The following is a 17,042-nucleotide window of genomic DNA, read 5'->3' on the forward strand; positions in this document are numbered from 1 at the left end:
TCTATTTTTTGCAATTCAGCAAATCACTATGTTTAACATTAGAGTATGGGATTTAAGAAATTAATGTGGGCGGCTATGAAACGGCAGCATATAATCCTCCTATAAAAACTAACAACATGAGGATTGTCTGGGGATGTTGAGTTTGCTTAATCTGTAGGCTGTTCTGTCTAAATCCTCGTGAACCAAACCAAGTGTGTATATAAATAATTATGTATACACACAGATTTATTAATTAATTTGTACATAAAGGAACTGCAATACATTTTCTATTCTCCATCTTATTTTTATATATATATATATATATATATATATATATATATATATATATATATATATAATATATATATATAAAAATGAACCAAGGTGAAAAAACTCAAGCTATGTGTAGTTTTGACATATGAATCTATTCTAATCGTTGAGAAGGTTTTCCCTTAAGTGTCTTGTCAAAGCTTTGTCCAATTGGGTTGCTGACTTGTATATCCAGACATGAATTGTTTTTGCTCGGCAATTTAGAAAAGTCTATGCATGTGTTCCATGATCATGGTGATATTTTACCAAGCTTGTATATGTATAATGATAACTTTCCAAATGAATATTTATTTCTGTCACCAGTTCTGAAATGCCTTCAAGCAAGATATGATGCAGAGTTGTTCTATACAAATGCTGGGTGCACAGTGGTTGCTGTCAATCCATTCCAGCCAGTGTATAAACTATACGGTCCTGAAATTATGAAGCAATACCACTCTGCTCCTCATCCTCAGGTAAAAGGCTCAATTATTTTTTCTCAAGGTTTTTTTTATTTTATTATATATATAATGCCCCCCTCACTTTTGTCTAAATGAATGTGTCGTGTGTCTACCTTGCTTGTGTAGATTAGTTTATTTAAAAGCCAGGGGCAACTTAGTACACGTTCACCTGAGCCGTGTGGGTTATTCTACACTTCTAGAAAACTACAGTTTGGGTCACATATTTCAAGGTGCTGTTCTTCCTAGGGAGGCCTCTTAAAATATTGTCATATAAGTGCTGCATCATGTAGAGAGACATAAAAGAAAAGCTGCTATTTTTTCCTTAATGCTCCCTGTCACTTAAAAGCTATGTTTATGGGCACAGCGTCCTTTTATTTCTCCAAGACACTCCTCTACCTATATCTATGTATCAAAGCAGTCTGGCCACCTACAGTCACTACCACCTGCCATTTCATAGTCACGTACGTCAAACAGCTATACAGACCCTAATACACAGTGATGGGGAGTCAGTTATGTGTGGTTGAGTGATGGCCCCTTTATTCTAGAAGACCTAAAAGGTCTGCCCACACAGAAGTATAGGTTTTATTTTATGTATGATCATTTATATTAGTAATATTTTATTTCTATCTCAATTTCAGGAGTATAAACCCCATATCTTTACTGTGGCAGAACAAGCCTACAGAAATGTACAGAGCCAGATATACCCAGTAAACCAATCTATTATTGTTAGTGGAGAAAGTGGTGCTGGAAAGGTAATGACCACCTGAAAATGCATGTTTTTGTAAAAAAAAAAAAAAATTGTACATTTTGCAATGTAATACTTCACATGGTTCTTTGGGGATGCTGTTTCTTATAGACATGGACGTCTCGGTGCCTTATGAAGTTCTATGCCACAGTTGCTGCTCTTTCGAGTTCTAATATGGCTAATGAGACAGTGGAAAGAACCGAGAGCAGAGTTCTTGACTCTAATCCTGTAATGGAAGCATTTGGTAAATATATACATTTATATATATTAAATGCAAAAGTAAAAAATTTTATGGAAAAGCTTATATTTCTATTCTTTTCCCTTAGGAAATGCATGTACACTCCGGAACAGCAACAGCAGCCGATTTGGGAAATATATCCAGCTCCAATTAAACAGGTAATTTTACCATTCTTTACTAAATCTTGGGTCAGAACTATAGAGAGGGATACGTGTGATGTATGTCCAACTATCTTTCCAGGTAAAGGTTATTTTGTGTCATATGGAATGTATATTTTAGATTAGGGCTGAACCAACTAATCGATAAAATCGATAATAATCGATTTTTATCGATTATAAAAAGTTTTTTTCAGAGCAAATGCTCTGAAAAACTCCTCTCCTTTATATAATCCGACCTCAAACAGAGATCGGATTATAACACTAGAATCCAGATCCCCCGCCTGCAGGGGACCTGGATTCCCCTCACTGTCGGCCGGTCTCTCACTTCCGTCTCTCTCCCCCCTCCCATACACCCTTCTGACTCCTCCCCCCTCCCATACACCGCTCTGCCTCTCTCCCGACTCTCTGGTATTTTGTGAACCTCCGTTGCTGACAGGCACTTTCACTGTAGCTTCATAGAAGCCTCAGCGTAAGTGAAGGTGAGTAACGGAGGCTGTCTGTGCGAATCGCGCAGACCCCCACCGGCTGACAGAGAATTGAGGTCTCCTGCAGAGGATCATCCTCTCTGTCAGCTGGTGGGGGTCTGCATCGCACAGACAGCCTCCGTTACTGCCCTTCACTTACGCTGAGGCTTCTATGAAGCTGCAGTGAAAGTGCCTGTCAGCAACGGAGGTTCACAAAATACCAGGGAGTCTGGAGAGAGGCAGAGTGGTGTATGGGAGGGGGGAGGAGTCAGAGGGGTGTATGGGAGCCACTCTCCCATACACCACTCTAGCTCCTCCCCCTCCCATTCGCCACTCTGCCTCTCTACCCGGCTCCCTGGTGTCTTGTGAACCTCCGTTGCTGACAGGAGGCAGAGTGGTGTATGGGAGGGGGAGGAGGCAGAGTGGTGTATGGGAGGGGGAGGAGCCAGAGTGGTGTATGGGAGGGGGAGGAGCCAGAGTGGTGTATGGGAGGGGGGAGGAGCCAGAGTGGTGTATGGGAGGGGGGAGGAGGCAGAGTGGTGTATGGGTGAGTTATAGTGGTGTATGGGGGGTATAATGAATTCCAGGGAGGCAGAATGGCATATCTGGGGGAGGCAGAGTGGTGAATCAGGGAGTATAATGAATTTCAGGGTGGTGCAGGGCATTTATGGGGAGCGGAGTGGCATATCAGGGTGCACAGTGGCATATAGGGAGGTATAAGGCATAAATGGGGGCGAGTGGCATATTAGAAGTTATAAGGCATATAGGGGGTATAAGGCATATCGATATTAGGCATATCAGGGGGGCATAAGACATATTTGGGGGTAAAAGGTATATCAGGAGGCTCAGTTGCATATCACTGGCATATAAGGAGTATAAGGCATATCGGGGGCACAGTGGCATATCAGGGGGCACAGTGGAATCTCTGGCATATAGGAGGTATAAGGCATATATGGGGGCAGAGTGGCAAGCTGGGGGTCAGATGTGCATAACTGGGGGCAGTTTGGTAAATAAAAGAAAATATAAGCAAGGCTTTTTTCTCATAGTTTTTATTAAATATGAAAAATAGTTAACATATGAATTCATATTTACTAATAACTTTGTATTAAAACCTAGTTTGAGAAACACTGTGTTTGGGTTCTTGTAGCTTTTATTATTATGTCAGTAAAATAAGAAGGTGAATAGAGAGAGAGAGGCCATTACAATAAAGAGATGAAAGTGTAAATTGTACATTTTTTATGACATTATTTAAAATTTGAAAAAATTGCATTTTTTATCCGATTAATGGAAAAAATAATCGGCCAACTAATCTATTGTTAAAATAATCGTTAGTTGCAGCCCTATTTTAGATGTTTTTCTTTTCCTGTCAAGAGCTGCTCTATGAAGATTTCTTCATAACAACATATCAAATAAAAATATTCTAAAGAATGATATACTCCAATGAGCTACGCTGTACTTTAGTCACATACACTGCCCTTATATACACCTGCCTTTATATACACATACACTGCCTTTTTACACCAGCTTACAAATACCTATACTGTTCTTACACACACCTGCCCATACACACACACACACACGCTTACAAACACACAAATATATATATACACATACACTACCCCTTTCTCCCTATCTCTTACCTCTTCCTCCGTTCTCCATCCTCCATCCTGTGGTAGGAGGTGCGAGGTCCGTCGCTTCACTAAGCAGCGGCTATTAATGCAGAGTGCGGGGGTACAACGTCATATCCCCGCACTCGGCATCATTTGCTGGCGCGTAGTGATTTGGGAGCGTGGAAACCAAGGTCTGAAGTGAAAGACCTCGCACTCCCTAATGGTGAGCCAACTAGAGGGAGATTGTGATCTCCCCAACCAGTCCTGCAGGCTGCAGCTGCTGATCGGGCAGCTGTGCTCCCCCTCGCAGCTGCACCTGAGGTGAGTACCGCTCTCGCCTCACCCTTCCTCCGCCCCTGCAAAAAAGGACAGAGGTAGGGATAGGCAGGACAGAGTCCCAAAATCGGGACTGTCCTGCCCAAACCAGAACAGTTGGGGGGGGCATGCCTTAGCTAGTAGGTTATTGTACAATGCCTACAAAAACAACAAAACAAAGGCACGTGTAATGTGCAGTTTTTGTTTTTACCTTTCATTAAATTAGAGACATTTATAACATGCATTACATAGTCTGTCAATTCTATTTGTATGGTTTAAAAATACTCTTTATCATTTAAGGTTTTATAATTTATACAATTTGAGTCATATACAATGGGAATGCATACAGATTTCTTGAATTAAAGAGAAAAATGTTTCTTTATTTGACAATCTACAAATGAGTGCATTGTTAGTAACATCTTACAAGTAAAACAAAGTTTAATTTTGGGTTCAGTGTGCTTACTCTTAGTATTATTGTTATAACATAATATTCTATGAAGTCCAATAAGCATTATATAGACAATGGTAGAAAAGTATTTTTTCAATTTTTTTTTCTTCTCTACGTATGCCGTAATGTATTTTGATGTTTGTGTTTTCCTTAGAGCCCAGCAGATCACTGGTGCTTCTATCCAGACTTACCTCTTGGAGAAGACTAGGGTGGCTCACCAGGCACCTTCAGAAAGGAACTTCCACATTTTTTACCAGGTCTGCTTACTATCAGCTGCTTATAACATGAATAAAGCATGCCAGATCTGGTTTCATTCCTTTTGTACAATTAAAACCTGTGTAATAATTTTAAGGGATTTTCCCCTCTCCACCTAATGGTGTTTTATACACAGCACACACCTACTGATATAAAATATGTTATTATTTGTGTGTTCAGATTTTTAAAGGTGCCACTCAGCATGAAAGGAAAGACTGGGATCTCCCAGAAGGAACAAAATTCTCCTGGCTGCCTAATTTTGAAAATAATCTTGAAGGTAAAATATTTTTGAAAATAGTTTAAAATTGGTCTTTATCTAATTCAGCTTTATATTATATATTTATCATGCAGGTGAAAGGATATATTATGTGGCACTTTGAACAATTACTGCAAGTTACATATAGCAGCTGCATAACACTAATGAAAGTACTGTCTAAGGAATGTGTATTTTTTAGTAAGATGGAATGTAGTATTTTATTCACTACTTAAACTGACATAAACTAATAGGGAAACGTGAATGAACCTAAAATTACGTGCTATGTGCTGAAATAAATAAAATTAATCGATAAAAAAGGGTAAATACAAATAATACTTCCCAAATAGGACCGCAGCTGCCCAAAAAAGACACTCTTCCTCAGGGTGTAGAAATTCAAACCAACCAAAAAATTATGGGGCGCAGATATATATATAAGGGAAAAAAAACAATATAGTGTAGAGTGTAAGATCAATTTTATGTGTAGGTGAAGTGTTGCACTCACAAGTGGAATAGATGATTCAGACCCATCCAAGTGGAATGCAATAATATCTTTAATAATCTTCGTGTTGAATCTAAAAAATAAACTTAAATAGTGCAATATCTGGGCACTCACATTTAGTCCGTGCACCCAAAGTGCATAAAGCGTGTGTGGAAAATCCACCGATTGTGGAATATAGAATAGTCCAAATAGATCCTTCCAAACACGTTTCGCCGACTTGGCTTCTTCAGTAGAAGTATAATCAATCCGGTAAGTAGTCTTGTTCCGTTTTTGTACTTTTTTTATAGCTGTTACCGTGTGTACGTCATCCCACGTCGTCCGTTTCTCGTCTGTTGATGTTGTCGTGTGTCGTGTGTCGTGTGTCGTGTGTCGTGTGCATCATCACGCGCTGTCCGCTTCTCCTCTGTTGATATTGCTGCGTTTCATGTGTCTCCAACCCTCCGTGTACATGTCGATAAAGTTGTATTGAAAACATAGGCGGTTCAGATTTTGTTTAGGGAGATCATAACACGATCCTCCCAGGGGTGGGGGTAAAAAGACATGCGGTTAGGAGTAATCAAGAAGGTAAGTGAAAATTCATTCGGCTTCCATACCCAGAGACGAAAGATAGACGGAAAGAAGACGGAGAAAAGACAAAGAAGAAGAAGAATCCACCAAAAAGCATTATAAGTTCTAACTTGTGTATCTATCTGTGTATGCTTGTATTAGATATATAATCGTTCATTTTGCCATTTTAATGATTTTTACCTGGAGTTCATTGTTCAATATAAATATCTATATATTTAATTGTGACAGTGATTTTAAATAAAAGATGAAGTATTTAAAATTAAATAATTGTTTAATTTATTATAGTGAAATATAGTGAGATGTGATGTGGATATCACAGAAATCAATATGTCTGCTATTCAGTGTGTGAATTAAAATAAATAAATGTGATTTGTTATGTGATGATGTGACATATAGAAATATTATAAATGAAGTATAGTATAGATATTATAGGGATCAGGATGTCTACTATCACTTAAATGAAATCAATATAAATATTGAAGGATTAGAAAATGCTATTGTTCATTATATAAAATCAATAAAGGAAGTATCTCCATAAATATAGTATAAAAAATATAGGGATATATAGAGATTATATATTATGAGTGCTATTGTGTGTTATATTGAAATAAATTATTATAAGATATATATAAAAATTATGTATTTTAGATATTTTGAAAATCATGATATTTGAATGAATCCTTATGAGATTAATAGGTTACAAGATGTATAAAATTGTAAAGAGTGAATGGAAAAGAATAAGATAATTTAAAAGATTTTAAAATATAGGGATGTTATGTAAAATGTAAATATAAATATAAGATTATTTAATTTACTTATTTTAATTCACACACTGAATAGCAGACAAATTGATTTCTGTGATATCCACATCACATTTCACTATATTTCACTATAATAAATTAAACAATTATTTAATTTTAAATACTTCATCTTTTATTTAAAATCACTGTCACAATTAAATATATAGATATTTATATTGAACAATGAACTCCAGATAAAAATCATTAAAATGGCAAAATGAACGATTATATATCTAATACAAGCATAAACGGATAGATACACAAGTTAGAACTTATAATGCTTTTTGGTGGATTCTTCTTCTTTGTCTTTTCTCCGTCTTCTTTCCGTCTATCTTTCGTCTCTGGGTATGGAAGCCGAATGTATTTTCACTTACCTGCTTGATTACTCCTAACCGCATGTCTTTTTACCCCCACCCCTGGGAGGATCGTATTATGATCTCCCTAAACAAAAGCTGAACCGCCTATGTTTTCAATACAACTTTATCGACATGTACACGGAGGGTTGGAGACACATGAAACGCGGCAATATCAACAGAGGAGAAGCGGACAGCGCGTGATGACGCACACGATACGCGACAACATCAGCAGACGAGAAACGGACGACGTGGGATGACGTACACACGGTAACAGCTATAAAAAAAAAATAAAAAGTACATAAAGTAATAGTAATAGTAAAAGCATGCTGGAGGACATAGCTGCTCTTCACTACACTACTACTCTAGTAGTGTCTTCAGTTAAATAACCAACTGTGCTTCTTAAAGGCACACTCCAATCATATGCACGTTAATGCTTATGATAGGTGCTTGGGTCCCTTTAAATCTTCAAATGCTCCAGGAATACTCTGATTTCATAGGAAGCACTTTTCTGCCATTGACTGCTTAAGCAGCCAATCAGTGGCAAGAAATATTGGATCATGGAGGAAGAAGGACAATTCTGTATCCCAAGGTATTTCAAATGCTACTATGATAACTCTTTCCATGCGCTAATTCAACCAGATCCCCCCCCCACAGACATTGTACTTTAGGTATTAATATACAGCTCTGTCACTGTAAAACATCCCAATATGTAACCCCCCACCCCCGAGTACAGTGGCCCAAGGCCTATTTGGGACATCTTTGAACCTGGCCAATTCAATTGACCCCATCAAACCATAATTTATTTTTTTTTAAACTGGACACTCTTGTATTTTAACTCATTCCATGCCAGGATTTTTGGTAACATACAGTGCTAATTTTAGCATTCATAAAAATAAACTTTTCTTTCTTTTGAAAAAAAAATATTTTAGGATTTTTAATTTTTTTTTACATCGTGTTGGAACTGGATGGTTCCCTGTATGGGGACATTACTGGATAATTATTTTTACATGTTTTTAGCACTTTTTTTTTTTAAATGTTTTAGTTATACATGTTTTACTAATCACGTTGTGATTAGAAAGCTGGGTTCCATTGACTTGCCCAGAGTTCTCGAGAGGGTCTGGAGAAGACCTTCTTGGAAACTTGTTTTGTTTTCTTGTGCAACGCCGTCTTGTAAGTAGCTTTTCAGATAATCATAGATTCATTTTTTCCAATGGCCACTGAGAATTTTATGAAGTCCAGTCCTAACAATTTCCTGTTGTTGTTGTTTTTTTGTGTTGTATACTTTGTGATTTCTTTTTTTTCCATATTGTCATTACATAATTTAATATTTTTTTCTTATGTCTAGAGGATTGCTTTGAAGTGACCAGGGAAGCCATGTTACACTTGGGTATTCAGCATGCACTTCAGAATAATATATTTAAGGTAATTGACAGACATTCCTTATTGTTCATCTTCTTTGCATTGAGATATTTAAGTCACAGATCTATAAAATAATACCCAATACACAAGTCATAACCCATTGCTTACAAAATAATGGCTCAGGTCTTTTTTTATACATATAACTGTTCTATTGTGTTAATTGTAACGAAACACGTTAACAAAAAACAAAAAAGCTAATAAACAGAAACGACTTTTTTTAATAAAAATATACTCATGTGCCCATTTAAAATAAATACACTGATCAACCATAAAATTATGACAACCTGCACAATAGTTGAGGCATGGACTCAACTAGACCCCTGAAGGTGTGCAGTGGTGTCTGGCACCAAGATGTTAGCAGCAGATCCTTTATGTCCTGTAAGTTGCGTGGTGGGGCCTTCATGGATGTATCCTGGTGTCATGTGTTCTTCAAGTAAGTGACACACACGACCCGGCCATCCGTGTGAAGTAAAATAAAATGTAATTCGTCTGACCAGGCCACCTTCTTCCATTACTCCGTGGTCCAGTTCTTATGCTCACGTGGTCTTTGTAGAAGCTTTTGGCAGTGGACAGGGGTCAGCATGGGCACCTTGACTGTTCTGCGGCTATGCAGCGCCATATGCAGCAAACTGTGATGCACTGTGCATTCTGACACCTTTCTATCAGAACCAGCATAAACTGTTTCAGCAATTTGAGCTACAGTAGCTCGTCTGTTGGATTTGACCACACGGGCTAGCCTTGGCCACCCATGACCCTGTCGCCGGTTTATCGCGTTTCCTTTCTTGGACCATTTTTTATAGGTACTGACCACTGCAGACTGTGAACAATCCACAGGAGCTGGAGTTTTGAAGATGCTCTGGCCCAGTCGTCCAGCCATTGCCATTTGGTGCTTGTCAAAGTCTCAGATCCTTACGCTTGCCCATTTTTAAAAACCCATGGTTTTCATCTGACCATAGAACCTGTTCCCATTTGAAGTTCCAGTAGTGTCTGGCAAACTGAAAACAATTGAGTTTGTTTTTGGATGAGAGTAGAGTATTTAAAAAAAAAAAAAAAAAAAAAAAAAAATGTTTAAAGACTTTCTTACCCCAAGACGCAGCTAACGTCTGCAATTCTCCAGCTGTGATCATTGGAGATTTTTTGGCCACTCGAACCATCCTCTTCACAGTGTGTGAGACAGTATAGATACACATCCTTTTCCAGGCTGATTCATAACATTTCCAGTTGACTGAAACCTCTTTATTATTGCCCTGATGGTAGAAATAGGATTTTCAATGCTTTTGCTATTGTCTTATAGCCACTTTTCTGAAGCTCAACAATCTTTTGCCGCACATCATAGCTATGTTCCTTGGTCCTATCCACTGTGATAAATGACTAAAGGAATTTGGATTATGCGTTGCCTAATATTTATACACCTGTGAAATAGGAAGTCAAAGTTGAACAATTTCACCCAGGCGTACTAAAAACAATAAATTATCAATATACTTCAAATATATTTTTCTCATGAATTTATAGGGGTGCCAATAATGGTACCACACACACTCTTAATAAACCTGTGTTGTGTTTGCAATTGTTTACTCTGCTTTCATACATATCACTTTTGTGTATTTGTTTTGTTGTAAAGAAAAGGCCAAAGGGTTAACAATTTTACACAGCATTCTTTGCTCATATTTACCAAGGGTGCCAAGTCTATTTGCATATGAATGTTTTTTTTCTTTTTCTTTTACTCATTACCTTGAAGATTCTATCAGGACTCTTGCATCTTGGGAATATTCATTTCTCTGACTCTTCAGATGAAAGCCAGCCCTGTGACCCACTTATTGAATCCGAAGGTAGGAAGGTACCTGCAAAACAAGACTCATAATATGTTTAAAAGCCCTTTAGTATTTTTTTAAATAGTTGATGACGTAATGCTGATCAGAAGTTGTTCTTCTGCCGAGGAGTACCTTTACTAATTCAACAACAGATGCCCACAACCTCACACCAATAAAAGTGGAGGTAATACATCAGGAATTAAATCCTAATTGATATTATGTTTGATATAACTCTTAAGAACTATTCTTTATTAAAATTCAATTAAAAGTATAGCATGTGATGGGTAGGAAATACAGCAGTGCTTAAGGGAAAAATATCTTAAAATTGTTGAGAATGTTAAAGAATGTACGTGATAGATAAATAATGCAATTAACGATTAATAGATACACTACCGATCTGTCAATGGATGCAGCAAGTTAGTAAGAACATTGGTCACATCAGACAGATAATCACAATCAGGTAGATTCCTTTTTTATGAATGGGGATTCTGATGGGATGTAGAATGCTTATCTATTCAGATAATTAGTTTAGCAGCTTTAGTAAGTGACACTTAAGGAATTTATGTTGCAGGATACAATGTATCAGGCTCAGGGCCGGCCTTAGGGGTGCAGGTAGCAGGGGCGCCTGCCCGGGACTTAACTTTAAAACATCTGGGTTGTTTTTTTTTTGTTTTAACTTTATTTAACATCATTCATGTTAAATAAAGTTAAAAAAAAAAAACCAAAAAACCCCCGATGCTTTAATCTAAGTCCCGGGCAGGGGCGCCGAGCGGTTGCTCGTGAAGTTCTCAGCAACCGATCGGCGCCCCTTACTCTCCGTGACTATTCCGGCACTCAACATGAAATGCCGGCACCGCGGCAGAGCGAGAAGACAGATGCTTCCCGCTCTCACCGCAGGACTCCGGCAACAAGGTAAGTGTGGGGGGTGTAGTTTGAAGGGGCAGAAGGGGGGGTAGCCTGAAGGGGCAGAAGGGGGGATAGCCTGAAGGGGCAGGGGGTGTTAGTTTGAAGGGGCAGGGGGTAGTTTGAAGGGGCAGAGGGGAGGGGTAGTTTGAGGGGGGGTAGTTTGAAGGGGCAGAGAGGGGGGTAGTGAGGGGGGGCGCCAGAGGAGTAGTCCGCACAGGGCGCCACAACGCCTAAGGCCGGCTCTGATCAGGCTTGAGTTGCTACAATTATGTGTGTTCCGTCTTATTGGAGAGTCTGAGCAATCATTGGACAGTGGAATCACATGTGTCATCGGGGTCGAGCCCACAGAGACACCAATAGAATGCTGTTGTATCTACAATTTCACTATATCTGTGAAGATATTTTCTGTATCCCCGATTTAAGGCATTCAGCCGCTGTAGATTACACCTTAGCAATGTTTATTGTAGGGTCTTTGTCAGGAGTATTAATAGGAAGAGTTACGATTTCCTACCTGGCTGGTCTCTTGAGGGAATTAGGGGTATACCCTTTGTATGACTATATAGGTATATATTGTGTTTGTATTCCATGCAATACCAGGACAGTCCTGTAGGTCAAGAAGTTTTCCCCTGCTGTATTTCTTAACTGTATTTATTTGACCTACCCATCAAAAAGTGAATTGATCTTTAATAGAGAATAGTTATTAACAGTTATTTTTGAATCTAGCACTTACCAGATTTTTAACAGCAAAACTTTACAAAACAAATATAAAAATAACTTACCAGATATATTTGGTTGTATTTGGAATGTGAGATTGTATCATAAGGAGCTACAAAAAGTTTTGGAAAATGGTGCAGTGATAGGCCTTATGAGCTGCAGTGAACTGTTACTACATAGTGGAGGAAGAAAGCTGGTGGCAGCCATGGATGACATAACATCAGTATTATCTGCATTTATTACTTAGCTGAATAAAGCTACATAAAGTTCAACAAAACTAATGCTAAATGTTTTAATAGTTACTCATTCTTTGACTCTTCTCAGAATTCATCATCGCCACTGCAAATTTGCTGAAGATTCCTGCAAGCAGCCTGTTGGACATGTTGCGTATCCGAACCATTACAGCTGGAAAACAACAAATCTTTAAAAAGCCGTGCAAGAAATCTGAATGTGACACTAGGAGGGACTGTTTGGCTAAAACTATTTATGCTAGGTGAGTTCCTAACAGATAGGAAGAAGCAGAAAGGTGAAAAATATAAAATAAAGGGAGCACACCCAACCTTAGCACGCAGAAGAAAATGTTATGTAATAATGTTTATACACCATCCATATAGGCAGGGGAGCGGATTATAGGCATTGTCAACAACATGTTCAAATAAGATCTTATCTTTATATTCTAGTGTTTATATTCTACATGATTTTTCTCCATTAAGGTGTCTCCCCTACTGTTAAGTTGCTGGCTACAGACAGACTTTGTAAAGGTGGAGCGAGTAGAACGGAGATAGCTTCAGGATTGGGAATCGATTACATAGTTCTAGTTTTGCCTCATTGGCATGCCCGTCTAATTTTAAACTAAAATTGTCCAAAATAGTCACACTGATTGCGAAACAAAAAATGCAAAAGCTAGGTAACAATTCCTTTTTAATTATGAATGGATAGCGAAAGAAACGCACCTATATCCACCATATATTTTTTGATTTTCAGAAAATCTTGTGCTTGTGAATGTTATTAGTTATCAAATCGACACCTTAGAATATTTCCCTAGTTAGGTATTTTCTATGTAATATACATAGTAGAACAATTTTTGTGTTAATAATGCTCTTCTATATAAAACTAAATAAAGTTATAATAAAAATGTATACTAAAATGATCCACTTCCCATTGATTACTCTGGCATCTTACTTTAGTAATGAAACAAGTTCTGACACTTTCAACTTTTTGTTGAATTACGGAAACCCTGACTAGGTCTTGAATATTCGAAAGTTGAGTGAGTATTGGTAAAGTTGACATTTAATCATTTACTAGTTTGTTTTGGGAAATGCCATACGAAAAAGTAACATGACCTTAGTTTCTTTTGTGTGTGTTGGCTCACGTTTTGGCTTATGATTAAATTAATAATTTTGTGTTTGTTCTGAACCAAGTCTGTGCACTTTTTCCACAGATTGTTTGACTGGCTGGTGACAGTCATCAATGAAAGCATTTGTGCAGATTCCTCCAGATGGAGTAACTTCATTGGTATGTGTTTTTTAATGAACGATATGTGATGATTACCAGTATTGCCTATTGTAACGCTTAGAAATGTTAACATTTTACAAAGCAAGTCGTTTTTAAACGTCCGCGTTTAATCATGTACCAACAGAGATTAATTTTAGTAACAGATTTGTATAATCTGGATTACTTTTAAAGTGGAATTATCAGAGCCCACAATATCACTGATGTTTATTATTTTCCCTTTCACATATTTAGTACTATAAAAGTTTCCATTATAATGTGTGTGGGAGATGGCATGTTTTGTTCACCCAAGTTACCTCGTCTAGAGTCTGCTAAAAGAAGTGATAAAGGAAATGTCCAGGAGGTGTTTTACAACTTACTTTTTAGGCTAACAGTAGGATTTCAAAAACAATCTTTATGGAAGATTGAAGGAAATTACGTAGATATTGCATGACATTATACATTCAAGTAAAACTGAACAGAATATTGACAACAGCAGCAAACGTGATTCCTTGGTTTCAGTCCTGGATTAAATAATGGTTTTATCTCCAACTAACAAAACAAAACAAAAACAGATGTCCATAATGTTTTTAACATATAAAATACATGTTGAATATTGTGTTAAAAGACTAATGACATGAATGATGCACATGACCGGCTTGTTAATGAAAATACAATATTTTCTAAATAATATATCAGTAGCTGTTTAGGAGGGTTTGTTGATGAAGGGGTTTTAATAAGATCTGTGCTTTTTAGATTTGTTAAATTGAAATTTTTTTGTATTTCATTCATATAGGGCTTTTGGATGTCTACGGGTTTGAGTCCTTTCCCCAAAATAATCTGGAGCAGCTGTGTATCAATTATGCCAATGAGAAGCTTCAGCAGCATTTTGTGACTCACTATCTAAAAGCTCAGCAGGTACTGGATCCATAGTCTGCTTCTTACCACTGGAAGATCCTACTAGTAAACTGTACACAAATAAGTTAAACTCTGTGTAGAAGTATTTCCTGACATTACTGTAAATGCAATATGTTCAAAGTGGCAAAAACATTTGTTCTTGAGTTTTGATTATTGGTTTTAAGTAACAAAACGCTACAGTTTAGCCTTATTTCATGATGCATGTAAGCTGCTATACTACAATTGAACCTTTACTTTGAGAAGTTCAAAACCATAATCTACAATCCGTGTTTTGGTGAATAGAATGGAGGTGAGGTTTTGTTTAGTGTGAATCCTGTCAAAAATATTTTAATGATATATAACATTTGCTATGAAGTAAAACTCTGTGGTAGCAAAATATGGTGCTAAACTGTAAACAACATGTCTGCAACAAGTTGTAAATCCTATGCATAGGTGGAATTTTCCAAATCAGAACAAGTAAATTATTGTACTTAGGGTAATTTTCTTGTAGAAATTATTATACACAAAAATGGAAACATGTTTATTTTTCACATTTCTTCCGTTTTATTGGTTTGTTTTTTTGCTTCCCACATTTAAATGATAGGCTTCACATCACACCATTTTTTCAGAGGGAAAAAACACAATATAAAGTGTGTGGACACTGCATTATAAATAGGTTAAAATTCGAACAACAAAAAACCACAGTGGTTTTGAGGTACAAAAGGCTTTTTTTTTATATAGTATTGTTGCCGAGTTACAAAGCTGGCTGTTAACAATGTCCCAGAAAAAAAATAACAATGCTAGTCTTCTTATATATGTCACTTTCTAACTTGGTAGGAGGAATATGCAGCAGAAGGACTTGAATGGTCTTTTATCAGCTATCAAGATAATCAGAGCTGTGTGCATATCATTGAGGGAAGTCCTGTCAGTGTATTCTCATTGCTCAATGAGGTGGGTAACTAATAAACTTGGTTCTTCTTTGGGAATACTGCACTGTATTTTGGCCGATACATCAGACTAATTTGTCATGTATTGTTTAGTCAATGTATATCATCAGAACAGTCATTGGTACATTTTGTGTGTGTGTGTGTGTGTACATGTAGCTTCCAGACAAATTGAGATTCCTTATCTGTGGCATGTCTTATAGTTATACATGGTATAAACAGATAGGAGGCACTATGTGCTTCTGCAGTATTTGCTTGTATAAAGCTGCACAGATCAGCAGTTACATATAGTGGTGTCCTTGCTGTGTCAGCAGTTGAGTTCTGGCTGATTTGAAACCTCGAAAACAAAACAAATCTTAGACAAATTTGGAATTTTTCTTGAACGTTAATGCTCAAATCAGAAAATTAAGTTTTACAGAGCACTACCTTTTGTATGCATACAACTTCTGCCTCAAAGCAAGCTTTTGTGTGTTTTTTTTTTTTTTTTATGTAACCAAAAAAGTGAACAAATTAGTTCAGTTTTTGTGAAGCAGTAACACGGTAACAATGTAATATTTCTTTTTATGCCACTTCTTAGGAATGTCGACTAAACCGCTCTTCAGATGCCACCCTGCTCCAGTCTCGACTTGAAAAAGCACTTTCTCACAACAAATGTTTAGGGAGAGACAAGTTCAGCCAGAAGCCTAATTTTATTTTATCCCACTATGCTGGCAAAGTGAGATACCAGATAGAAGATATGGCAGAAAAAAACAAGGTGCTATTTCTACTATTGCTAGACTCTGCTTTATGTAATTAACAATTGAAATGTTTCACTGGATAATGGTGAATGTTTAGGAGCATTTCCCACGTATCTTACAGATAAGGATTATGTATAAAAAGTGGTTCCAGTGCACTAGAAAGGTCCAATTGGCAGAAATGTTTCATTGGTTACTATGATTCAAGTGGCCAATTTTTACACCTAATCGTCAATATATTAGTCTTATAAATGTTTATATAACATGGCCTAAAATAAAACATCTCATGTAATTTCAGAAGAACAAAGAGGTTTTTTAACGGTCATGGGAATATGGTGATAAAACATTTGGGATTGGGAAAGAAAGGGATTGGTTCTATACAAGTTATCCCAACCATAGTTACAGAACATATCACCATGTGCCTGTCACAAGTTATTGTTTTGCACAAATCTTGGAAATACAACAATCTACGTTACAATAACAAATACTTTATGAGTTAACGTTACCCCCTACCCCATGTGCTTTGCTGCGGACACTGTGCTGGACCACTGTGCTGTAATGGCCACACTAGTGGCGTTGCAAATACACTTGATACTTTAGTTTTACATTTAACCTAGAATAACTTTCACTAAGTTTTTACCCTCAGCATTTACAGGGATTGCCAATATG

The 17,042-nt window shown here is 37.2% G+C and overlaps 1 protein-coding gene across 1 annotated transcript in view; it reads left to right on the forward strand.

The window, feature by feature from the left end:
* Positions 1–17,042, forward strand: part of LOC149287895 (unconventional myosin-XIX-like) — a 53,106-nt gene that overhangs the window by 17,534 nt on the left and 18,530 nt on the right. Inside the window, exons 4-16 of the mRNA XM_089492264.1 lie at positions 613–761; positions 1,385–1,498; positions 1,603–1,735; positions 1,818–1,887; positions 4,879–4,981; positions 5,160–5,256; positions 8,803–8,879; positions 10,615–10,705; positions 12,632–12,800; positions 13,749–13,822; positions 14,595–14,716; positions 15,533–15,646; positions 16,217–16,393. Coding sequence (XP_089348390.1) covers positions 613–761; positions 1,385–1,498; positions 1,603–1,735; positions 1,818–1,887; positions 4,879–4,981; positions 5,160–5,256; positions 8,803–8,879; positions 10,615–10,705; positions 12,632–12,800; positions 13,749–13,822; positions 14,595–14,716; positions 15,533–15,646; positions 16,217–16,393 — 1,490 coding nt within the window. The remainder of the gene's footprint in view (positions 1–612; positions 762–1,384; positions 1,499–1,602; positions 1,736–1,817; positions 1,888–4,878; positions 4,982–5,159; positions 5,257–8,802; positions 8,880–10,614; positions 10,706–12,631; positions 12,801–13,748; positions 13,823–14,594; positions 14,717–15,532; positions 15,647–16,216; positions 16,394–17,042) is intronic.

The sequence above is a fragment of the Sceloporus occidentalis genome, unplaced genomic scaffold (genome assembly GCF_023333645.1).
Source record: "Sceloporus occidentalis isolate IW3139 unplaced genomic scaffold, rSceOcc1.0.p SCAF_55, whole genome shotgun sequence".
NCBI lineage: Eukaryota > Metazoa > Chordata > Lepidosauria > Squamata > Phrynosomatidae > Sceloporus > Sceloporus occidentalis.